The sequence below is a fragment of the Netta rufina genome (assembly GCF_964035555.1).
Source record: "Netta rufina genome assembly, chromosome: 21".
In the NCBI taxonomy this organism is placed as follows: Eukaryota; Metazoa; Chordata; class Aves; order Anseriformes; family Anatidae; genus Netta; species Netta rufina.
In genome coordinates this window covers 4,066,224-4,092,351 of record NC_140145.1, presented here as the reverse complement: position 1 = coordinate 4,092,351, position 26,128 = coordinate 4,066,224, and the positions used below count along the sequence as shown (strand labels likewise).

At 44.7% G+C, this 26,128-nt stretch overlaps 1 protein-coding gene across 1 annotated transcript in view; it reads left to right on the top strand.

Annotated features, from left to right (window-relative positions):
- The window catches only part of SPNS2 (SPNS lysolipid transporter 2, sphingosine-1-phosphate), a gene marked incomplete at both ends in the record, with an annotated part of 132,290 nt that overhangs the window by 99,484 nt on the left and 6,678 nt on the right, over window positions 1–26,128 (top strand). The window contains 2 exons of the mRNA XM_084299649.1: window positions 3,761–3,859; window positions 13,636–13,799. Of these exons, the coding sequence (XP_084155775.1) occupies window positions 3,761–3,859; window positions 13,636–13,799 (263 nt within the window). The remainder of the gene's footprint in view (window positions 1–3,760; window positions 3,860–13,635; window positions 13,800–26,128) is intronic.

The following is a 26,128-nucleotide window of genomic DNA, read 5'->3' as shown; positions in this document are numbered from 1 at the left end:
AGTAATGAATGAGCTTCAGTGCAGCAGGCAAGCGTGTAACATTGTGAGTGCTTGGGATTTTGTGGAGTCTGGTCCTCATAGTGGGGTTTTTCCTCTATAGCACATCTCAGAAATAAAGATGAGGGACAGGGGCTTGGTGGCATTTTTGTGTGAGAGCCAGCAGACAACTTGAAGGACCTCAGCTACAGCAACCATACTCTCATTAGATCTTTGATGAGAAAAGCCATCCTCCAGTTTATGCAAAGTCCTGACACTCATGCAAAAAAATAAATGTTCTCCATATTTCCCTTTTCTTCTAAAACATTAGCTCCTTCTAAATGGAGGAGACCAGCCATAGTGTTTTGCTGTACAGTCTAAGTCTTCCTTTAGTCTTGAAACAGGCTGAGACTGACTGTGGCTGAGCTACAGCCCTGGAGGAACGTGCCTTTTGTTCTGCCAACCTTCCCGATAAATAAAAGGCAATTATTTATGCAGTGTAAAATACTGTGTATTTTTACAGCTGAAGAAACAGCATTTCCAGAAGCAGCTTGAATTGTTGCTTCCCTCAGTGAGCTCCCACATGTCAGAGAGCTGTGTGTGCTGTCCTTTAGATTTTAGGGCAGGGAGGGAAACACGAACGGAGGTGCGCAGCCTGCTTGGGGCACCTGCACGCAGCTCTGAGCAGGAAGGCTGTGCCTGGTTCTCCTGTGGGCCAGGGCTTGTAGATGGATGTGTACTTCCACACATGCTGCGATTTGGGGACCAGATTAGCCTCCTTTCACTTCATGTAAAAGTTCCTTTTTATACAGTGTCTGTCTGTGACTCGTCAGTGTGCACGAAGGGCTCTCAGGCTGCCTGGAGCACAGCCTTTGCCTGTCCTGAACACCCGGGCTGTTCCCTGCTCTGCGGGGATGGAGTTCACCTCAGTTTTCTTTGCCTTAGGGGATGAAAGAGACCAGTGTGTGTTGCCCTCAGGATTACTGTGTGACCCAGAAAGAGCAGCAATTGATTTAGAGTGTAGTTTTCTCTCACGATCAAACTTCAGACCTTACCTCTTTGTCCCATGGCCTTCTGCTGGGAGAAGGGTGATCTCTCCTTGGCTTTCCTGGTGAGCTGGTTTCAGACCAGCTCATTCTGCTGGCTTCCCTACAGGAAGGGAATGTCAGCAGCAAACCGTGCCCTTTCTGAGCCTCTATTTAGAGAGGAGAGGTTTGCCAGAGCCGCTTGGTCAGCCTTCCCACCCATCCTGTGTGCTGCCTGCTCTGAACCTGGAGGCAGAGATGAGCCGTGGCAATCCCACGGGCTTCCGCCTAGACCGCTGTGGCTGTCCCACCTCCAGTTTCTGTGGGATGGTCGAACCAGGCCCGGTCTGGTTTGAATTTAGGTCTATTTTAGTATCAAAATGCCCCTTTAAGGCTGTAATTTACTGCTGCCTTCCTAGAACAGTGGCTAATGTTTGCTACCAGCTGCTTCCTCCCCATTGGAATAAAATGCTTTCTAAGCAGGGATAGGGTGGAGTACGTTTTGGTGTCTTGTAGAGGCTGGTTTAAGCCTTTTTTTTCCTCATCTTTTTAACATTTTAACAATTTAACATCTCATTTTTTAACATCTTTTTAGAGGAGGAAAAATGTCACGTTCGTTTGCTTGCAGGATGGTCAGATGGGATTGGTTTGGTTTTTGTCATTTGAATTCCAGGCTAAGTTCACCAAGTGTTTTGGTGCCTTTTACTGATAAACCATATTGATGGTTTCAGCCAGCAGGCAAACTGATGGCAAACTGAAAACTGGTTGGAAATTGTGCCACTACTTGCTGTATTTATGCATAATACAGATGTACATGCAAAATTATGTATAATTGTGTGTATTCATGTGTATATAGACATAGATATATACACACACGATGCAGCAATCATTCAAATTTTTTTCTCCAGTTGGCTTTAATTCACTGTCACTCATTGAAAATGATAAGTTTTGAATACATTTACAATTTCTAAGAAAAGGGAAACAATATAGAGCCAGGCAGGCTTTCTTCTCCAGCTTTGTTACAATGAAGTGTAGAGTGCAAAAAATATATATTTTAGCACAAGTTTAAAATTCCGTGTTTCAAAGATCTACACAACTCTAGCCTCTTGAATTAGATAGAGTTTCAATTTATTTTCTCAAATGCCTTTTTCTCGAACAGCTCTTGCAGAATGCCTCTCACTGCAGCTCTGTGACCTGGGGCCAGGTGGAAAGAACAGTAACTCATTTTTTTGTGTTTTATTTTGTCTAATCTATCCAGGTTGTACCCATTACCGTGTGTCTTTGGGGAATGGTAATGAATTGTGTGGCTCTCCTGGTGTTTCACAGTGTGACCTTCAGTATGTCTCTGTGTCTCTAATAAAGTCTAGACCTTGATTTTCCTCTTGGGATTTCTGTGAGCCTTCAAGTCCATTTTGAGCTCTTTGATGCAAAAGGAGGCCAGTGTCTGACATCTGTAGTCAGGTGGCTGCTGTGGATCTGATCGTTTGCTTTTCTGATGCAGCACAGGAGTTTAACAGGGTACCCATTTCATATGTGGCATCAGCGTGCATTAGCAGTGTGCATTTGCAGCTTTGTCAAACCAGTAAGGAAAGAAGTGGCGTGTCTTTCCCAAGGCATATGCATAAAGCCCTAATGAAAAGCATTTAATCTAATTTTACCCATCATTCCCATTTGCCTGTGCTTGGGATGAGATGATCATTATAAAAAGGCACAAATTCTCTTCTGGTGTGGATTTTCGGGGTGTTGTTTCTGTTCTTTTATTATGGTTAACTCTTCCCACTGCAGACAGGGCCACTCTGGGAGGGTGTGATGAGCACTGAAGCACTACTTCAGGCTCTGTGCCCTGAGGTACGTTGCTGTTGAGCAGTTAGTTCTCCTTGACTCAGCCAGCTAAGGCAAATTCATCTCTGTGTGTTCTAGCTGGGGACACACCAGTCCTGAAATGTCACATTTAATTAATAAACAACTTCAGGAAAGCATTGCAAGAAAGAGTTGAAGCCTGGGAAGGCAGGCCTTGTGAAGAAAAGCTAAAAGCAGTCCATCAGAGAGAATGTAGAAGAGTAAAAGGGATCTCGGTCCACAAATAGCTAAACCAGAGTCATTTCTGGCAGGGCAGGCAGCTCTCCAAAGAAACAGAAAAAGGCAGAACAAGACTCGGTGCTCAGAAGTGGAAACAGTTCACTTGGGTTTAGGAATTCTTCATTACTTACAGTCTTTAAATCAAGACAGGATCAATTTCTAAACCAGGATGTGAGGATGTGGTGATGTTCTTAGCCAGCTTCTTTCACAAGTTTTATGCAGGAAACTTTTTTTTCTGTTTCTAAATGTATGTTATAAAACAAAGATCTTTCCACAGGACCAGAGTTCGTTGTTTTGGTTTGCTTTGTTGTTTTTTTTTAATCTTTCATTCCTTTCTATGGTTATAGCCCTGTTTTCTGCAGGCTCTGGTCCCTTAATCAGGAAATAATTCATGTTTTCCATTGATCCTGTGTAGTCAGATTAATATTGCGTGACCTGGCTGAGGGTGTTATGTCCTGTTAGAGGAGTGGAGACCACACGACAATATCTTGGCTCTGGAAAATTTCCGTAATGTGTGTTATCTTTCAAAAGTGGAATCCCATTTTATTGTATTTTATTTTTTTGTAGGGAAAATGAATTCCCTCAAAAACTGCATTAATTAAGCAATACAAGAGAGCTGGACGGGTTCTTTAGTTGAGTTTCCTTATGTATTTATTTTTCTTTTCCTTTCTTCTTTGCAGTACGTGGTCATCCCAACGCGCCGTGCAACCGCAGTGGCCTTGCAGAGCTTCACTTCGCACCTCCTGGGAGATGCTGGCAGTCCTTATCTGATTGGATTTGTAAGTGCTCACAGCAGGTTTTGGCAGGGTTGTACGCCCACGTTTGTGTTTGTTTACTGACTGTTTCTCTAACTTGCCAAGCTGAACTACGCTCAGGAAGGGAGGCCTGTATTTGTCAGCAGAATGGGAAGTGGTGCAGTGCAATGCAACTTTTTTACACGCTTTCGTTATTTTGTTATTTTGTTATTGGGCCACAATTCAAACACGGGAGGAACACTTGTGCACAAGAAGTGAGCTTCTAAATCTGCTTGGCCAGGGCATTTGTAGACTGCCCTGTAAAGTGAGATTGGTTGCTTCTGTGGTATGGACAGCGGTCCGTTAGGAATTAGATTGGAACAGGGGTGGTGGTAGTGGGGTTGTTAGTATTCCTTCTGGTGTGCATATTTTGTTTTCTATTAGTTGTATGCCTTTCTGTTACTGCTGCACTTGTTGGCCTTGGTTTGACTTGAGACCTCTCTTATTATGCCACCATTACCCTACTGCAGAGTGAAACAAGTCCCTGCTCCAAAAATAGGCCATCAGAGAATGTTCCTAGCTGAAAATATAAGGCCTTGGAAAATGTAATGAAAGAAATCTAGCTATACTGGGGTCATTTCTTTCCCTTGAAACCTTCTGTTGTATTTAATGCACTGCATTTCAGAGAATATAGATCATTGTTTATAAAATACAGCAACCTCCATGTAAAGCATTAAGTGATAGTGCTCATGTTGTGTTGAAGGTGCTACAGTTTTCCAGCGATGTAACTGGGACTTTAATTAGTCTTGACACCTGAGAGAGAGCACTTGATGTGCTCTTGCAGCTCAGTAATGCTGGCTGCTGTGGACCTTTTTTTAACAGCCATTTCTCTTCTACTTATCCCATACTCACTAGCGAGTGTATATATACATATTTATTTGTGTTTAACATATATATTTATATATACACACATAATATTTTATACACACATAATATTTACTGTTGAATGCGAGCTCCCCAAAACAATATAGTTGCTCTGTAGCCCACTGAAGATGACATGAAAAGACAAATATAGATAAGACTGAATGGATCAAAGAAATGAGAGACATCCCTAGAGAACAAATGTATATGATTTGGCTTAGTCTTTATTTACATCAATGTTCTGGGCACCCCAGGAGAAATGATCTTATTTTAGAAAGTATTTGAAAGTGGTGAGAACAAAGGAGACACTGGGAGAGATGGATTGTGTAGGGTGGGCAGCATGGGGGAATGTGAAGTAGGAGTGGAATAGGCAGGCATTGCTTTGGGGATGGGTGCCAGGGATGAGGGGCAGGGTCTGGGATGCAGGAGAGGCTCCCAGGTGACTGCTGCGTGTTCCCTCTTCTTTTTAAATAACAGGGACATCTAGGACCCTGAATGTTGAACATTGCCTAGGGCTCTTGTGTCACAGATAGACACAACTTTGGTTGTAGAAAAAATTGTGCCTTGCCCTTCTGGTGTTTAGACACCAAGCAAGTTGTGAGTTACTTCAGGCTGCCTGCCTGAAAGATGCTTAAACCCAATTTAATGGCTGCCTTGGTCTTTCTTTAGAGTGGGGAAATATTAATTACGATTTTGAATTACTCTTTTCTAATGCTGTAGTTTTTGGGCGGTTCTTGCTTGGGAGGAGGCTCTCCAAGTTCAAGCCTCCCCTGCAGGGAGCCAGAGGGAAGCACTTGTGCCATGGGAGGCACCGGCACCCGCTTCTGTAGCCTCTGGGCTGGCTTGGCTGACTCATACTCCTGCACTACTCGGGCTGAAAGGTCAACTGGAGCTTTCAGATACAGGAAAACAAATGCTGTTCAAAGTGAAAGGACAAGCAGACAAATTTTCCGCTAAGACAAGCTCGCAAATTAATTGTTCACGTCTGCAGGCTTTTGCCACTGGAATCGTCCAGCTGAGCAGTGGGCCAGAGACCTGCAGGCAGCATAGAAATCTCACTTGGACAAGTTAAAGAAATGGTTTAGATCTAGAATTTCCAAGGCAGGCTACGGGAGCTAAGGAACCATCTCCTGGTGACTTCAAAGGAGAGTTGGGAGTCCAATTCCCGTGGTCCTATGAATCCCCAGCCTGAGGACACCGTGTAGCAGGCCAACACCAGCATGCAGGTCTTGAAAGAGAGAGGGAGAAGGCAGGATAAAGCAAATGAACTGACATAACAGGAACACTAGAAACAGTGAAACTCAGCCTCCTGATCACTCGGGGTGAGAGACCCTCAAGATCTGTTATTTCTTCTAACTGCTTACAACTTCCACCTGAGGCTCCCTCACTAAAAGAGCAATGTTTTGATCCAAATATAGAATCAGAGAATCGTTAGGGTTGGAAAAGACTTCCAAGATCATCTGGTCCAACTGTCCCCCTACCACAGGTATCACCCACTAAACCATGTCCCTAAGCACCACGTCCAACCTCTCCTTAAACAGCTCCAAAATAGCTGGCATCTTACATAGTTTTGGGGGAGTTCACAGTGAGTTTCTTTCCAGCAGTGCCCTTAGTACAGAATCAGATACTCACGTCCTTGTAGGACTAAGCTGTGTCAGCCAGTTGTCTCTGTTTGCTGGATACCAATAAATGTTGTATTGATCTTATAATCCTCATGTAGAGCATAGAAAAGTACTTAGCAGCTGCAGCCTCACATGTGCGATTGCTCCCTTGCTCTGTGGTGTGTTGTAAAAGTTGAAGGTCAGACTCACATTTTTCTGTAATCTCCCCCACTTCCAAATCCTGCCGTGCAGTTACATCTGATGAATGTTTTGCATTTAAGCACTTTCCTATAATCATCAAAAGTGCCAAATATATGCTAGTGTTTAAAAGGTAAGTGGAAGGCAGTGGGTATGTATGGTTGTTTTTCATGTCTCTTTAAATATTGATAACTTTTTTTACAGTAAAAAAAGATTAAGATTGTCTTACAAAGAAGCTATGCAAATGCAGTCTGAGGGTGGCAGCTATAATTTGCATAAGGTTTTACTACCTGCCAAACACAGAGATCAATTCCTACAAATCAGTGCTGCCTGTTCATTCACAAATTAGAATAGGCATTGCTGCAGTGTTTCGTTAGATGAGCCAGTTTTCATTCCTATATAACTGTACCTTTTTCAGGACCTTTGCGATACCCTGCAGAATTTAAATAATTCCCATTTAACACCTTGGAGTATATCTCCATGCTTTATTTTTGAGGTAATTTCCCCTGTTTTATGTATTAGACCCCCGTGCCTTGGTACTTTGGCTTTCCTTCCTCCAAATCTGCCATTTTCTTTTCTCTGTGAGCACAGCAGAATTTTCCTCTTCCACGCTTGCCTTGCTTCTAGTCCTGGCCGTGAGGAGAGGCAGACACCTGCTGCAGGCTCTGAATGTGCCAGGGAAATTGCTGCTGTGGGCACGCACTGTCCTGGCTGCTCTGGTGCTGGTGTCTCTTCTGTTAGCTTTCTGCTTTATTAAATTCTTCCACATCTTCCCTACACAACCATCCATCAGCTCTGGGGACTGAAACCTGCCTGCATCTGTCACCTGGCAGCACCAAGGTGAGAGGAATGGGGCTTTAAAGTGCCGGTGGTCAGCATCCCTCCCCCCGTACCTTTTGCTGGGCTGAAAACTGCTCCCTGTGCCCCACTGGCTGGGTACCCACCTGGCCTGACCTCCTTGGCTGCCACTTCTTTAGGTTTATCGGAGGGACACAACCTCCAGCCAAGCAGTGTGGGGCCAGCAGACCACGTCTGGCATTGAGTCTGTTTGTACCATGCCTGAGCATGCTGTTTTTCCTGGCAGCACAGCCCACAAGTGCCTGGACAGGCATCTTCTCTCTGAACAGTTCCCTTCTGAAAGCCAGGTCTGAGTGTGGGTGACCTCGTAATTAATTGTAAGCAAGTGTGAGCTGTTCTGCTTTGTTTTGAAGGGGTTTTGTGCATTTTTATTACCTAGAAAAAAAAATTACGAATAAGCCAGTTGTCACCCTTCACTTTTCTCCCCCAGCTTTCTTATGTGAGTAGGTTGATAAACTAGAGCTAATGAGCTACTTAAATAGCAGGAATGCTAATGGCCTTCCTTTAGCAAGTAGTTAGCAGAACAGTGTTAATTATCACTGGTGCAGAGTATCAAGAAGGCACATCAGCATATGATTAGGGGCAAGAAAATTTGTAGGGAATGCAGTAACTGAGACACTTCTTTAATGAAAGTTATAATTGGAGGTATAGCTATAACAGCCTTCTTGTCCCAGTTTGAGGCAGCCTTTTTGGTGATTTGCTTTTAAAGATGTTTACCCATCCAAGTAAATATGTAGGTATAGGAAGGAGAGTTTCTACATGAAAATGCTTGCCTGCTTGGGGAAGCTGAATTCATGTGTTATGGTTTACAACTCCTATTTTATGGTTTAAAATACTATGGCTACTCCAGAGTAGATCTGCGGACACAGCTACTCTGCAATAACATTCTCTCCAGTTTACTCTGCTACACTAAAACAGACAAATGTGCAAGTTGTTCTCCCAGCATCACTCTGTTTTATGGACTATCAGGAGCTATTCCACTGCTGTTGTGCGGTTAAGGGTGGAACAGAGGTCTCTGTCTTGTTGCCTTTTGCAGCAAGCCCCTTTCCAGGAAGGCTACCTCCCTTTTGCTGAGGACTCTTTTTGGTGTGTGTCTGCCCGACAGCTTGTTCATTTTTCAGGGCTTTCGCCCTGTGATAGCAGAATCAAGTTTTCAGTGAGCATTGCCTGTAATGATGAATCAAACCCTGCATCCTGAGAGCTGTCCCCCTGCCCAGTGGCACTGCATTTGAGGGATCAGACCAGAAGCTGTTTTTTACCCATTTCTTTCTCTGCCATGCAATCATGAACCCATAACAGCACTGTGCTGGTGCTCATGAGGAGTATTGGCTAGGGGAGCACAGCTCAGGGTACTGGTGTAGTAAGTGACTTTTCTAAGATTGTCGCATACAGTTCTAATATTTATAGCATATCTGAGTGCATCTAGGCAGCATCTTCCATCACCTGATGGAGAAAGCAGGTGGCATGGGAGACACATTCATGGTTGTGATTGTTCCTAGTTTCCTTACCAAGTGCCAGCTGCTTTGACTGCTGTTCTGTAGCCCCAAAGTATCGCTCCTGCAGTCTTCCCCCACAGCCGTGCTTGCAATATGACCCAGATTGTGGTGGGTAAACTGGGGCTTGCTCTCATAGTCCAATATCTGATGCATGTGTTTCATGGAAATATTTCAAGGAAAACTATCCCCAGACTCTCATCCTTACTAACTATTTCTTCAAGCAGTAAATTTGCATTGAGGATTTCTCTGGTCCTGGCTGAGCTGAGTAATTAAAAGCTTTTTTCAGAGTGCATGAAAAGGCCAAATCTTTGACATGGCTGTCAGCTGCAAAAAAGGGGAGAATTAAGCACCTGGAAATCAATCCGCACAGGATTTATTTCATTTCAGTGACCTAACAAGCTTTCCACTTCTGCTGACTCATCAACAGACAAGATTTAAATCTGTCCTAAAAAAAATAACCAGATGACTTCCCTTATATAAAACAGTCTTTGCCAAGGGCTCACAGCCTGGTTTTCTTTTCCAGAAGAAAAAAGTGCTGTGCACCTGTCATTCCCTGTGACTTTGGTTAGAAGTGCAGCTTCTCAGTATTTTTGATAAATGGATGTTTAAAGTATGTACAAGTATCTAATTAAAGCAAACCCAGAGGTGATCAGAGGTGATCTTTGTTCCACTCAAGTGTTTCAAGCTCTGTCCCATCTGCTCTGTCACTTCTTTTCTGTGCACTAAAGATCTCACCTAAGTGGCTTCTTTCTCAAGTTCCAAGGACCCTGTAAACTCCCAGCATGACCAGTGGAAGGTGCCAGTCCCCCTTGCTGCTGCCAAGCATCATGTCGCTCCAGTCGGCAGCAGGGAAGATGGTGATGGGTATCCATCCTGCAAAGAAATGAGAGTGCAGGGACAGGGATACTGCTAAAGGTGTGCTCCCAAACTGCAGTCCCCTACCACAGACCTGATTTTTGCACCTGAGTGGGCATCACCCACCCCTACACATTTAGTACCTGTGCCCTAACATGAGCCATGTTTCCTGATTCCACATTGCCTGTGGTACAAGGCATCTCCTGCTGGGAGAGAAGAAAGTCAGTGTTGCCTTACAAAATCCCTGAGCAGCCCAGACCTGAAGAGAAGGGCAGTTAATGACATGGAGAAAATAGTCTTCCAAACCTCTCCTGTTGGCTAGGGCAAATGTTGTCTGGAGGCAAATGTTGCTCTAACACCAACAGACACACAAAGTCCATTTGTTAGCATTGAAAGTGGAACACTTGATTGATTTTTTTAATTTTCTGTGGCCCTTTTAAGGAAGAACCAGTTATTTAATGAAGTCTGCTGATCCTGGGAAGAGTAAAAGGGCATAAACAGATGAGCCCAACACAGGGGAAGCAGTGCAGGAATTCTTGCTACAGGTCATACTCAGGTACCATGCACAAATGCAGGCTATTGATATTGTCACCAGCCAGGTAACAAATTTGGCTTTGATCTCAGAAGGGCACAATTAAGGTTAACAGGATGTTTGACTTTTAGTCCTCCAACATGGGGTTACGAGGGGTGCTGTGTTAAGGAGTCGTGCTGAAGAGAGGAGCCAGAGAGAACCTGGCTTGTACCCAATTGGTAATAATAAAAAATGGGAATTTGTGCCAGGTACTGCAGTGGAAATATCCTTTTGTGTAGCAAAATTTGTGTCCAAAAGGCAAAGCCAGAAATGTAGAAAAAAAAACAAGCAATTGCAGAGGAATTGAGATGTACCACTCAGCAATAAGAGAGGGCAAGTGAGATGATGATTGCCATTACATTGTACAATTAGGGAATGACTTTAACTGCTCCTGCTCTTCAGGAGGGAGAGTAACACAGGAGCAAGGTGTCTTGCTGTAGAGCTTCAGCATACCTGAACATCCATTGGTCCAAAAAAACAGCACATGCTTCCAGAGAAAGTTTCCCTTTGCCGTCTTCTGCACTCAGACTGAGACACGAGCAGAGATTCGGGATGTGAGGATCAGGCCCCTTGGAGCCGTACTGTTTGTTCTCCAGACAGTGGGCATTTTCTCTTGCTGGACTCCACCCAGCTGCTTGCCGCCCACTGAACACATGTCGGTTGTGTTCTCTTATAAAAACACCGTGAGCTGAAGTGTATTCAGCAAAGTCATTCCTCTTGGCCCAAGACCTATCTTACAGAAAAGATGTGAACTTTCATGCTTAAGATGTTATCGAATCCTTGCAAAACTTGCAATGCAGTAGGAGAGCTCACTCACTTTCCACCCCCAGGTTTTGGATAAATGTTTTGGAGTTTTTTGCCACTTACCAATTGGCAGAGCAAGAGAAGCAATCCTGTACCTAACTCCTTGCTGAAGAACTGGAACTGACTGCATGCAGCACCTGCTCATTGTTACTCGGGACAGAAAGAAGACACTGAAAATGATTCTAGATTGGGTCTTGCCAGATCACAGTTAGACAACTCAGAGTCCCACCATTGCAAGGAGCCTGCAAGCCAAAAATTGAGAGGCCAGAGCAGGCCATTTGGCAAACAGTGTGTCATTCTTGGAGCACAAGGCTGTAATAACATCCTGTGTCCTCTGGAGAGGAGATGCCAAAGTCCCAGCCTTAGCAGGTGGCTTGTACTGAGTAGAACACAACAAACCAGAATAGTAACTGCAAGTTAACTGCAAAAACAATATCTAAGCCCCGATAAAAGTTCCAGAATTAAGAGATTGGTGAGCGAACTATAGGAAACAGGTGAAATCAGTTTCCAAATCCATCTGGCTTGAGGGATGGAATTTTACCTTGGATAGGAGGAAACACTGCTGTTCCTAAAACATGCACTTAAGATTCTGTTGGATTAAAAATTTCAAAGGTATTTCAAAGGTACCATAATTAACATTACCAAGACCTGTTGGTATAAAAGGTCAATATGATGCGTTAGAAGGTATAATTAGGAGTGTGGGGCAAGGTGTATTGGGAGTTTTATTTGTTGGAGACTACATTTTCAAACCTGTTTTTAGCCTAGAATGTCATGTCACCTATGGCTGGCTTTTCATCATCCGTAGCTGATCTATCATGTCAATTTGGTGAGTGATTTATTGCCTGCTCCTTTCGGAGGATAATTGGATCCATTCCCAATAATGAAATTTCTCAGTTTCTGTTGTAGAATAGCCTCAGTTCTGGCTATTGCACACAGATTGAATATGGAATTTTGGTTCATAATGAAGAGAAAGGGAAATGTGGGGAACTAAGGTGTCTGGATACAAGAGGGAATAGATTGCTAGCTGAGGTCCCTGTCTTCTGGGTGCAGTGCGTGTGCTGTTGATTTCCTGGTGGTGCATTCTTTTCACATTCAAGTCTTTTTGCTACTTTTTTTTTAATGTCTCTCAGATTGTTAGCCACTGTTGTTTGTCTTTCAGTCTAAGGACTTTTTTAGCCATCAGTTCTCACCTGAGACTTGGTGCTAATGCTCCTGTTTGTGTGTGTGTGTGTTATACAATGTGAATGAAGTTCTCTTTGAGAGGCCAGGAATGCTTCCTTTGCTATATCTGAAACACTGAAATTTTCTCCTCCTCCTTTCTAGAGCAGGGAGTGAAACAGAGAAATCTGGCTAAAAACCTTCCATCAGTTCTGTAGATACACTCTTCCTGTGTTTATTCACTTGTCTCTGCTTGACATTGCTGTCATGAGAGCCGGTCCTCTGCTCTTTCGTGCGCAGAGTAGTTTCCCCTCCTGCACCAGGCTGGCTGCTTCTCCTTCCCTTCACTGGAGCTGGAGCCAGGCTGAGTAATGAGGAGGATATTAAGTCACGGAGGCCACCAGTGCTCCAAAGAATCTCCCTGCTACAGAGCCTTTAAAGCACACACCGTGACCTCTTCATTGGTGTCTCCCTGAGTGTCATCTCTCTGTGACCTTCTGCTGAGCTTGGCCCCTCTGAGGCATCTCTACGCACACATTTACCTCCCAGGTCAATGCAGTTGGCTGCAGGGCTGTGAATCGCTGCTTCCTCCTGACTGTAACATTTTATCACTTCACTTAGCTGTAGTTTGTCTAGATTTAAGCTTTCAGTGTCAGATTTTGCTACACCACCTTCCTCATCGGCAACAGCATGGCAGTTTGGGAGGTGCTGCACAAGCTTTGACTGTTTCTAGAACTGATTTGCATGTGTGCACGGCCACAGGATTTTATGCTGCAAATTGCCTGCAGTCTTTTGGTATCAACTGGCATTTCTGTCTCAACAAAAGGTCACAGACAAAGCCAGAACTGGACATTTAAATAGCCAATGCCTTGGGACTCATCCTTACTGCTGCTACCTCTGTTTGATTTATAGAGGGTAGTTGTTTGCTGGACAGTAAATATTAAAATGTGATTGTCTTAGCTGCAGACACTCATTAAATATTACTGAGCTTTAGCAAGAGCTTCTCATACCGATTTAAATACTGCGAGGTTAGACACCCGCTGATTCAATCACTGAGGTAGCTAGGGAGAAGGTGGAGAGGGCTGAGGGAAGAATAACAGATTGGGACAGAAGAATGATGGAGAGGGGAACCTTGCCATGCTGCTCACAGCGAGAAGTGCCCGGGCTCCAGAGTGCAGAATAACTGCGTTCGGAAGGCTAAAGCACGCAAAGGGCATTCAGCCTCTCATGAACAAACTCTTCCATTTTAAATGTTGTGCACATGTTCAGTGGGTGGTTGTTCAGGGAGCTGTGTTCCCTCAGTATTAGCATGTCTATTTTTCATCTAAGTGACTAATTTTTTTTTCTCTTCTCTCCTAGATCTCAGACCTGATACGACAAAGCACAAAAGAGTCCCCGCTCTGGGAGTTCCTCAGCTTGGGGTATGCACTCATGCTCTGCCCGTTTGTCGTTGTCCTAGGAGGGATGTTTTTCCTGGCCACAGCCCTCTTCTTCCTAAGTGACCGAGCCAAAGCCGAACAACAGTGAGTAACCTGGCAATTGCAAATGGGGAAGTACCAAAGCCTGTTTTCTCTCTCGAACTCTTATGCTTGTACTCTTTCCCTGGGCCTTGGTCCTTCCAGGTAAAGGATGTCAGGTTGTATGGTAAGAACCTCAGCTCAGCAGAGTGCATGAGGCTGCACGAAGCACAGGGGCTTGGGTCATGCTGGCTGGGCATCCTTTACACGCTTCTGCTCTGGTAGATCTGTGACTGGCTTATGACCTGGAGGGGAGCACAGCACTTACAATCACAGACCCCTTTTACCCTTGCGTGAGCATGCCACAGGCCAGGCCATCCGTGAGGGGCTGCTGTGTGCTGGACCTGTGGACTGCTAGGTGGACAGCAAGAGATACCTTACAGAGCTTGGTGGTCAGCTTTGAGCCCGGAGTCCCATCTCAGCCCCCTGTGTCCTGCTCACGCCCTCTAATCTACAGCACAGCAGGCAAGAAGGAAGGAAGCTGTGTATGTGGGGACACACGCGCTCAAGGGTCACTGTACTAAAGATAGTCTTACCCAGTCCCTTGTTACAGCTTGTAAAAAAAAGCTACTGTTTTGCAGTAAAGAAACCGATTCGGACCACCTCACGGTTGGCAACTACAGTAATTCAGAAGACGCTTCCACATGACATACACACTCCTGGGGTTAGTCTCTTTCTCCTAATTGTCGAACAATAAGAGTACCTGTGTATAATGGCATGCTGAATATGCGGGCAGGTGACTAGTCTGGAGCTAGCTGGAGGTTGCCTTTGCCTTGCTCCCACTGGGAGGAGGAGGAGGTTATCATTCCTGTGAAGTGGCTGCGAGAGCCATTTGCAGCAGTAGAGGAACAACAGCGTAGATGTGCTGTGGTAGCAGCAGTGCTGCATCAGACAGCCACAGCAACGGGGACTTTGTGTGACTGAGCTTCACCTGTGTAGATCTCACTGCACAAGTGTTTGCATCGGTTTAGTGACACATGTAGATACGTGAAGCAAAAAAACACTATGTGGACATTTTAGCAGCCTGTGATAATTGCACAGACCAAGAGAGCAGAGCATACCTTGCTGTACATTGCAGAGAGTGGCCCTGGAGTGTCACTGTCACTAGAAATGATACAGCTACAAGGCAAAAAAGGTGTTTGGAAATTGACACAAGCGTGTGAACAGTTTGGGTGACACTCTATGGCTCACACCATCTTATCAGATGGATGCAAGAGATTTGAAAGCAGTGCCAAAATGCTGTCCTGAGTCCCTGTAAGAGCAGCTCCACCTTCCTTTTACTAACACACACAAATACAATATAAGGTTTTTCCTCTCCTGGTGCCTATAGGTATCTATTCCACCTATGATGAAGTGTTTAAACATGCTGGAGAAAATAAGACAAACAAGACCTCATCATGTATCTTGTAAGAAGCTTAAGTCTTGCATAGTTGAACTTTGGTGTGGCTTTGGGGATGTGGCATGACAGGCGTGTGCCCGGTTTGTTACTATACATGTATGCTTATAAAGGCTTTAAGTTGTAGTAAGTGAAGATGTTAGGAAGAACCTCCTAAGAGAAAGAAGAGGGCAATGGTACAGCAGAGAATCTGGAGAAGACATGAAAACCTGTATGGGTTCCTAAGGGCCTCCAGAGCCTGGGGAGCCAGGAGGATGGGAACTGCTCTGGCTGCCTTTCGGCTCTGTTCCTGTAATGCCAGACATGAGCTGTACACGCAAGTCTACGCAGTACTGATCCCTTGGGGACATGGCAAGATGAGCAGAAGTTTCTTAGGTGCTCAGGGTGACTTTTATTGCAGCTGGGAGCCAAAAACACAATTTGGTGATAGGGTAGTAAGTAGTAGAGAGATCACAACTTACAGCTCTCTTTTATCCTGAATAAATGTGTTTATTTTTGTCTGTTGTTGTCTAGCCTGAGCAGATTTGGTTGTACTCTGTTCCTCCCAAAGCATGCCAGCTCCCAAACCAGTCACAAACAGGTCCACTTAGTGAAGAACCTTAGTTACACAGGCATCAGACCTGCTTTTGCTGTACTCTCTTTTTCAGCATCCTTCCCTTTCCTGGTCTGATTCGCACTCATTTCTGAATTTTACATTACTCAGTTACTGATCCTACCGTTGCAATCTGTCCCAGAGGCAGAGCAGTTGTCATAAACAATGGCTAACAAAGCAATCGCTCTCGAATGACTTCTGCATTCTTTCTGGATACGCACACTCCCATGTTAAAAATACTTTGTCATCCTACCATCAGATTTCTGGAGACTGCAGCTTAATTCAGGCTTGACACACTGCTGAACAGTAAGGCAGTATCTTTAATAAGGTTGGCAACTGCTGAGTAAGGCTTCTCTGCCTGCCATGTGCGTGGTGTCTGTGCTGTCGACTGGGTCCCGTCTGCTCTTGCTGACAGGGTTTGGTGGTCTTCTTGGAAGAATTTACAGAGAAGGATTTGTTATTAGCTGCATGTCTGCCTGTGAGAGAAGACAAGTGAGTGTTTTGCTATTAGCAGCTTAGAGCTCCGTGCTGGACTCAAACCCAGTGTCCATCTCCCAGCTATCTGACAGGCCATCTGCACTTGGCACCGCGCACCTTTGGCAACGATAACTGCCTGCCTGGCCAAGCCTCTCTCATATCCTACCTGTTATTTGCTGGGTATGGGAGAATTTCTTTTTCAAGACGCCTTATTTTCTCTCTGCAGTCAGTCGTGCTGCTCAGACAACGGGACTTGGAGCTGTGCTTTGCCAAAAGAAATCAATTAACCTGCAGGAATCACGAACGCCAGTGTCACATGCCAGAGATTAAATCCATTCATCACCAGTAGGGTCAGGGCATGTGGGCCAGATGTCGCAGACCCCTCTAATGAACTAATATGGAAGCAAAGAAGTGTAACGTGGCTCTCTGCAGCCTTGCTCTGCCTATGGAAATTAAGCTCTCTCTGCTTTAATTTCAGTGCTTCTGTGAAAAGTAGTTCTTTTTTTGGTTTGGTTTGGTTTGTTTGTTCCTTTGTGTGATGGTCTCTGGGTGTTTGCTTTGAGATAATTTCTTCTTCCAGGCAGGACACAGTATCAGGATAGCAACGCTACTTTCCTGTAAAGCTTTTTCCAGTTTCCACCACATTTCCTTTCAAAAACAGAATTTCCAGGCTTTCAGTGCCTCGTGGTGTTCTTACGCTGCTTTTATCATTGCCACAGTTCTTGGCATATGTTGTGCACTGCTTTTGTAGCACAGGAATTCCAGTCAATGGGGTTGCCCCTCTCACAAAAACACTCAGAAAAAAAATCTTTATATAGCAACTCTTTTCCTAAAAAATCCTGATTCTTATACAGTGACTTTGATACTGTCTTAGGAGTCTGACAGCTTAAAGAGGCTTTCAGTCAATTTAGGACTAGCAGAGAACACGATACAGTACATCACTCTGTAATATAATCCAATCGTTTTTGGTGCAATTTTTAAAACACAAATTTAACCTCACCCTTCCAAAGTGCTAAGAGAGACAAAACGGTTAGAGAATAGTTTCTGTAAGAGCTCTTATGCACTCGTAATCATAAATATAGCAGTTCTTTATGAAACCACTCCACTACAATTACGGCTGTGGTTTCACTCGACTATCCTGTTGGTCCTTTCCTGTTCTGTAGTGCTCTGGTGGAGGGCTAAAGCAGTCATGTTTTCTTTCCAAACATACCTACCTTCTGTTATATATTTCTCTTACATGCATAATGAAAATTTATGACACCCAAGTGGTACTTGGAGATGCTCTGGGAGAGCATACATACAAGGAGAGGGGAGAGTATCCTGCCAGGACAGAGCCCTGCAGAAACAGATCAGAAATCTTATTATCATCCAGATAATAATAATTAGTTACAATAATAACTTATAATAATTATTACAATTAACATGTTAATGACTAATATAAATATTATAATAATTATTGTAATAACTAATTAATATCAGCCAGATAATATAATTAGTTGTCAGCCAGAAGGCAACTTCCAGAGGTCAGGAGCACTTCAGGTACTTCACTTGGAAGTAAAAGCTCAGCACTGCTGGGAATTGCGTCTGTGGTCTATGGCTTGTTTCTTGCTTGTAATGCAGATAACTTGAAAAAACAAAGCCTCACCCTGGAGAGCTGCAGAAGAAATGCCTATATTAGTACTTAGTAGGAGCAGTGGCTTCACTAGTAATTAGGAAGAATGTGCTCTTTTCATTATGAAAAGTTTTTTTAAAAAGTCCTTTCCACAAGCTCTGACCACTTTTGGATGCCAAGGCATATAAATCACTGTAATGTAATTAGCATGTAAGATGATTTTTTCTGGGCAGTCAGCATGAGTGTCAGGAGCATCAGGAGCTTTGCTGTGCAACGCTCCTCTGTTTCTGCACAGACACCGACCTGTGGGACCACAGATGCTCTGCAGCAGGCACAGGGTGGTTCTGTAGTCCAGGGTCCAGTCTCCAACGATGTCTACTTCCAGTTGTTGCTGAGAGAAAACCCAAATTCACCTAGATTTTTCCAGAAAGACACCACCCTGTGCAGGTGTTGGATAATCTACCCCTCAAATGATTTTTTTTTTCCTATATCACTTTTTATTTAATCACTGATTTTGTACCTGGAGGCTTGAGATTTTCTGTTCCTTCCTGTCGCATCCAGCCATACAGCAAGATGCTCTGGATGGCTATCCAAGGTTTATAATTGTTCAGTCTCTCCCTGCATCCTGTATGATATATGCTGGGTATTTCTGCCAAAGATACAGCAATGCAGATCAGGCAGCAGGATGCAACTGCAGCGTATATCCCTGGCGCAGACACAAACAGGAATAAATAGCTGCCCTGATGCAGCTGGTCACAACAAAAGAATTTAGGTATTTAACTAGCTACCACCCATCACTGCAGAGAGACCTGCAGGCATAAATGGTTCACCTGCTTGTTTACATGACTGGTAAAGAATCAGGTTACTTTAACACCTCTAGAAGGGTTTTTTTCTTTCCTAAAATCAAACATTTCATTAGAAAAAAAAAATATATATATATATTTGATCAGGTGAGGAAACTCTAGCTGAGTAGCAGTGTAATTAACATTTAATTTTAAAAGTGGTGGTAAAACAGTGCAAAGAAAATACTTATTACAGACTAGATAGTGCAAGACAGAAAGAACAATTCCTAGTCCCTGCACCTTTTCTGCTGTCTTAAACATGGCAAATCTGAAAATTGCATTACAGGAAAAATGAGAATAATCCATTTTCAGACTCTGTCTCCTGCCTCACATCAGGCTTATTTTTAGCCTTTTCTAGAACTAGATATAAAATGATCTTCCAGTTCTCCTATTGCAGCAATTTGAAAGTGCCTGACCTTATTTTTGCTTTGCAGATTCTATTATGTGGGGCAGGGGAAGGACTCACAGAGCTGTCAAGCCTCCTTTCTCTGATTTTTCTGTGGCAGTGGTTAGAGACAGAAAGGAACCCATCAAGTGACCTTATGCTGTTGTCAGTACAGGAGAGTCCCCTCCATTAACAGTGTCACAGGTATAACTGGGGGGCTGGATTGATGTACAGCGCATTCCACTCCGGTCATTTGCATTACTGAAAAGAATTTATCTTTCATGAGATAATTTAAGATGTGCTGCAAGGTGTTTTTTTAGAGAAGCTGAACATGAACTTTAGAGAGCTGTCTCAGTGCTGCATTGAAGCAGTGCCAGTCTGAGGATTTCAGGGCCAGCTAGTGGATTTAATCACACAAGTCCCATACAGGAATATTTGAACAGTTCACCCACTGCTGATATTCAGCTATTTATGGGGAATAACACGATTGCTTTGCTTGCTTTTTTCACTTTACAAAAAAAGAATGAGTTAAATATTTTCTATAGAAATATAAGCTTGTTGCAGGAAGCACGGCCGAAAGCACGACAGACACACAGTAGAGTCAGATCATGCTCCATTTTATTGCCCGAATAGCCTAACTTTTATAGAGAACTTAACAGGGGTGGACAGTGTTTCACACAAGATTATTGGTCAAAAGCACTCAGACAAACAGCTACAAGAAAACAACCCCACCTGCAAGAAAACAACCCCCTTGTGATTAGCAGTCACATAGACCTTGTCCTTGAGGCCAGCTACTGGTAACAATATTTTCCTGAATTCCTCAATTGGGCGATGTGGGAACACTGTCATGGGAACTTCTCATAGTTGCCCTGGTAGCTTGGTTTGCTCAGCTACAGCAAGCCATGGGATTTTTGCTGTTTCAAGAAATCCCTCAACAATTCCCCCTTCTTCTTTTGAGCAAACCAAGCCTGACACAGCAGTTTTACAAGTAACTCTTTAGCTATACTTACAACACACAACGATGATTACCACCACCATAAACCAAATCCTTAATCCTCTTGTGATTAAACCCAGCAACCATCTACACTTTGTTTCAAACAAGTCAGTGAACCATTGATTGAAAGGATTGATACCATATTGAATCTTTCTCATGTGCTCTTTCAGGAAAGTAATGGATTTGTGAATTGACTCATTATGATCAGAAAGGTTTAAACAGTACATTCCCTTAAAGTCCTCACACCCATTCCTTTAAGCCAAAAGCAAGATGTCAATAGCAGCTTGATCCTGTAAAAGCAGATGTCGCAGACTATTTTGATCTGGTAACATCTCCTCAAGTATCTCTGTCGTGGCATAGGCTTGCCTCTCGGCCCAGCATACCAATTTTTCTAAGTTGTTACGTGCGGCCGCAGATGCCACTCCAGGCACTGAAATTGCTAATGCCGCTCTAGCTGCAACCCCACACAATTCAACATTATCATTGCAATCCAATGCAAGCAATGTCCATTTATGTCTGGTGATCTCACGCAACTGTAACAAGCTAGGAGCAAATACAATGAGTTTATCTATGTAACATGGACATCTGATAGCATTTGCAGGGATACCTTGCCAGGCCCCATCCCCACAAATCAGAAGCACATCAGGAGGTAAGGCCAAAGCTGTACAATTGTTCCAAACACTGTAGTTGTTACCCCTTGTCTCCATGCTATAAACCCCTAAACCCTGCTTAGCAGTGTCATTGTAATCATAGGTGTTATTTGTATTTTTGTACCGGTATGGCCCTTTCCAGGTTCCTGCAGCAGGATCCATCTGATAGCCATAGCTACATTCACATTTGTAGCCACCCTTCAGGTTGATACAGATTTGACTACAGATACCAGGGTTTTGGCATTCATCAATGTCTCCACAGTTTCTCTTGTCTACAAACTCAAACCCAGCTGGACAGTCACATTCATTTTTGTTGCATTCCTTCAGGGGCTCATCACCCCAGTCCTTGCAGTCTCTCTGCTGGTTACACACTTTATTGATATCTATGCATTCTCCACTTCTGCACTTGAATTTGCCAGGTCCAGAGCACTGAATAACATTGTTACAGTTTGCTTCATCAGTGCCATCCAGACAGTCTCTCACACCACTGCACTGCCTACTCCCATGGACACAGTTCCCATCTTCACATCTGAACCGGTCTGGCCTGTAGGTCCGAGAAAAGCAGTTAATTTCATCACTTCCATCCTTGCAATAAGGATCTCTGTCACATCGCCACTTCTTGTAGATACATTCACCTGAGCCGCACTGCACCTCACTCACAGAACACTTCACCGGAGGTGCAGGCTGGCGGCCACACTGCTCCAAAGATTCATCCGACTGGTCGGAGCAGTCACCTTGACCACTGCAGACAGAACTTTTGGAAATACATTGCCCACTACTGCATGTGAACTCTGCTGCACTACAAGTCACATTGCCACAATTCTCTTCATCTTCTCCACTGTCACAGTCTTTTTCACCATCACATTTCCATGACACTGTTCTCATATGACACAGCTCAGCACTCTCATCAGACCCATTTTCACAGTCCGGATCCCCATCACACTGCCATCTGTTTGGCACACACTGACCACTGTTGCACACAAAGTCAGATTCAGCACACGTCTTCTTCACACAAGCACTCTCATCACTGCCATCTGAGCAGTCTTCACATTTTGCTCTAGCACCGTCGGCAGCAGTGCACAGGCCAGTGAGGGCGAGCAGCAGGCAGAGTGCCCCGCAGCGCGGCAGCGCCCGCCGCCGCCCCACACCTGTGTCACTTATACTACTCCTATTACCCGTGCTGTTAGTGTCAGTGGCATCCTCCTGGTACCGTTTCTGTCTTTGTCGCCCCTTTTCTTTTTGCCACTGACCATTCACCACAAATGGATGAGACACATGATTACTAGTTAGGAAAGAGAGTGTAACGTCTGCTATACGGCTGCAGGCAGTGCCGGCTGCAACCTTAGAAGCGGTTTGTGAAAGAGCCTGCCGGTGGGCATTTGGCAGTGTAATCTGCGTCTCTGCACTCCTGCCCCGCAATAGAGCTAAATCGTCATTAATAGTCTGTAGAATGTGACAACCCCACGGAATGTTATCCAGAAACATAGTTATAACACCGATCTGGGGACGAATAGTCTTTTTTTGCATTGCAAGATAACTTCTTATAAAAAGAATGCCAGAGAGAAGCAGCACAGCCGCTGCTGCCGCTGTCTCCATGGTTACGTCAGACAGGCTGCAGGGTCCTGATCTCCGCCCCTCTGCTCTGTGCCGACTCGCCACACGGTGAGGGTCGGCTGCCGTTGTCCACTGACGCCTCTGGTCTCCCGTAGCAACTCGACTCCGGACGGCCTGCGCCGCAGTGTGATCACGTCAATTTCCCGCGGCCCTCCGCAAATTCCACGTCCCGCCGCAACTCTAATTCCCGCGGCCCTCCGCAAATTCCACGTCCCGCCGCAACTCCGTTTCCCGCGGCCCTCCGCAAATTCCACGTCCCGCCGCAAGTCCGTTTCCCGCGGCCCTCCGCAAATTCCACGTCCCGCCGCAACTCCGTTTCCCGCGGTTTTCCGCGTGTCTCAGCGGGAATACCACGCCTCACCGTGAGTCCTGTGTACCGTGTTTCTGGGCCGGTGTCCGGTCCGCTCAAGCGCCGGTCGGATGGGCGCTCCGAAGTCCCGACGGCGCGGCGAGGTCGCGGCGCCGCTGGTCCCGGCGCCGCTGGTCTCCTGGTCTACCTGCGTTCGGATGTGCCGGCGCCGCTGGTGTCCCGCTGCGCTGCGATGTTTGTCCCGGCGAAGCTGCGATGTTCCGTTCGGGTCCTGTTCAGGTCTCAGCCTGTTCGGGCGCCATATGTTGCAGGAAGCACGGCCGAAAGCACGACAGACACACAGTAGAGTCAGATCATGCTCCATTTTATTGCCCGAATAGCCTAACTTTTATAGAGAACTTAACAGGGGTGGACAGTGTTTCACACAAGATTATTGGTCAAAAGCACTCAGACAAACAGCTACAAGAAAACAACCCCACCTGCAAGAAAACAACCCCCTTGTGATTAGCAGTCACATAGACCTTGTCCTTGAGGCCAGCTACTGGTAACAATATTTTCCTGAATTCCTCAATTGGGCGATGTGGGAACACTGTCATGGGAACTTCTCATAGTTGCCCTGGTAGCTTGGTTTGCTCAGCTACAGCAAGCCATGGGATTTTTGCTGTTTCAAGAAATCCCTCAACATAAGCTCAGGATACTTTTTTTAGCCCAGATAAGATGCCCTTAGCCTTTTGAAGGCATGCCGATTTGCAGCAAAAAGCCCAGCTTAGGATGCAGAGGCTGTGTGATGATGAAGGGAGAAAGGCAAGGAGTGGAGTGTGTTCTGAAGATCATAGAGTGACATGAAAAAGATGCATAGACTTCAGATGGAACAGGATTAGACTATTAGATGGTTTATATTGAACCAAAGAGTTGGGAGGTGGTGAAAATATAAGTGTTTTGTTGTTGTTGTTGTTTTTTTTTATTGGTGGAAAAAGCCTACTTGTAGAACTGGTGTGTGGTTTTTGTTTGTTTTTTCCCTGTTTACTAGTTACGTTTCTAAATTTGTAAATGGAGCTAGCAGATACAAGAATGTAGTGGCTTGGGACGAGCTGAATTTTAAATGCTGATTTGCTTTCTTCAATTGAGAGCTGCTGGTTTATGCAGATGGAAAATATGGTCTTATACCAAACAATTAACTGTTTTGTTCTCTTGCTTTAGTCAACCTGCAGATTTCCTGCAGGTTATGTAGAAGATGTCAAAGGTCAGTCTGGTTGTTCACAGACACGTTGAGATGAATCGCAGTCCTTACACAAAATGCTCACAGCATTTGAAATATGCTATTCAAGTTAATTGTTGGCAGCAGGACCTTTGCTTAAGTATAGGCAGAAGGACAGAGCCAGCTGGTGCTGGCATAGCTCTTGCTGTCTGCAGGCTGTGGCAGAGGCTGCAGGCAGAACGTCGTGGTTGTCCAAGCCCCTCCATTGCCCATACATACTGTCCTTTTGAGGTTAATCTCCTGTGCCACAGTATTCCTAGACTATTCCCAGCTGTTTGCTGTTCTACAGCAGAAAGGGAATTGTTCCATGTGGCTGAAGTTAGAGGGAGGCACAGCTTCCTTTTCCAAGAGCATCACAAGAACTGCTTTGAGTCCTGCTGTCTTGGTTACTGACTCTGCTGTGACCTTCAAGAAGTAAATGCTATCCCTAAAATGCTCATCATCTGGAAAACAGGATTAAAAGCTCTTGCCCACAAGGTGGAAAGGGACTTAAACCATATGCTCACAATCGATGAAATATGGCACATTGTCACTGCAAAGGACAGTTCTTGGCGTGCAAGGACATTGCCACACAGGAAGGTATTTTAAACTCATGCTAAGACAGTTTCTTTGCTAAGGCTGCCCTGGCACAGGTATGAAATCTGATGAAATCTCATGCAGGTGACTGGAGCAACTGAACAGAAGGCAGTCTTCCAAGCCAGAAAGCCTTTCTGACACAGGGAAATAGAACCAGTAATGAAAAATGCTGCTTTGCCAGTCTGTTTCCCAAAGACTGTCACAGTCACAGAACGTATTATAAAGGTATTGACTTTTATCAGCAGCAGATGACCTCTTCACGTGGAGAACTGCATGCTCATATTCAAGGCAACTGTGTTAATAGGCTAATTAGCACTTAGCATAATGGAAGTCCGTGGACTTGTGCACTCTGAACCTGGACCAGAGGTGTTTGGCAAGGCAGATTTTCAGCCAGTTGTGACTCTGTGTGTGTGTTAGAGTAATTTAATTGTGGTTGGGGCCTTGGCCTGAGTGACGTCTTTTAGTAAAACAGGGACAAAACTGTTAGCTTATTACTTCCAGTACTTCCACGAGGCCTGTCTGAAGTGTTCTGGCTTAGCCATTCCTCAAGTTGCTGCCAGACCACAACCACATGCCAGAAAGGGCTTGCCCAGACCATTACAGCAGAGCAGAGCAGGACAGTTCCCCATAGAGGTGGACTTGTCAGTACGAGGTTAAAGGTTGGACTGGATGGTCTTAGAGCTCTTTTCCAGCCTGAATGATTCTGTGATACCTGGTAGCTTAGAGACTGGTAAAAGGAGCTGTATCATGAGGCAGTTATTTTTGGAGGGTAAGAAATATGTTTGGTTGGTTGGTTGGCATCAGGAAATTGTACAGGAGTTTTTGTTTAAAGATTTAATTAGATCACACCTGTCATGTTTTATCCTCCCTCCCATTCAATCATGAGGAAAAAAAAAAAAAAAAAAAGCAAGACCCTCCATTTCCTCTTTCTTCCTTTATTTCAGTGGACATGAGAGTTACGATTTTATCTACGTTTTCCATGGCACAGGCAATCCCACCACCTTAACCCTGAGTTCATCATTATCCGGCAGCATTGTATACACAGGGCCAGACTCAAGCGCAAAGTTTTGAGGGCTTCAGAGACCTGCATCTTCAGTAGCTTTGGAAGCACCATTAGCGTACCACCACAGAGCAGTAAGGCAGAGTTAGCTCTGAAGTTCATTTTCATCCAAGACCTTGGTGCCTAATGAGTGCTGTTAACTGCTCTTATTCAGATCTGTTCTGTTGCAGCTGCCTGGAAAAATAGAAGAAAAGGTTATTAATTTTTTCTTTACACCATTTTTCTCCTCTGATAAGATCTATGGAAGAGGAAAAATAGAAGCTGACCGTGTTTATTCCTCTGGGGAGAAATATATTCAGCACCTGGGTTAAATGAGCAGATAGAAAATACTAACAGAGTCTGTGCAGCTTTGAGGGGCTGTACCAAATAAATAGAGAAAAAAAATGTATTTGCTGTACACGATCATCATATTCTGTTCACCAAACCAACTGATGTGCAGGAAGAGAAGGGGATTTAAGCCAATTCATTACTTTAGTGCAGCTGGCAGAGCACCTGTCACCACCAGCATGAAGCCCCCATCAGGCTGAACCCACAAGAGAGCTGCTGCTCAGTGCAGGCTGACACCGTTT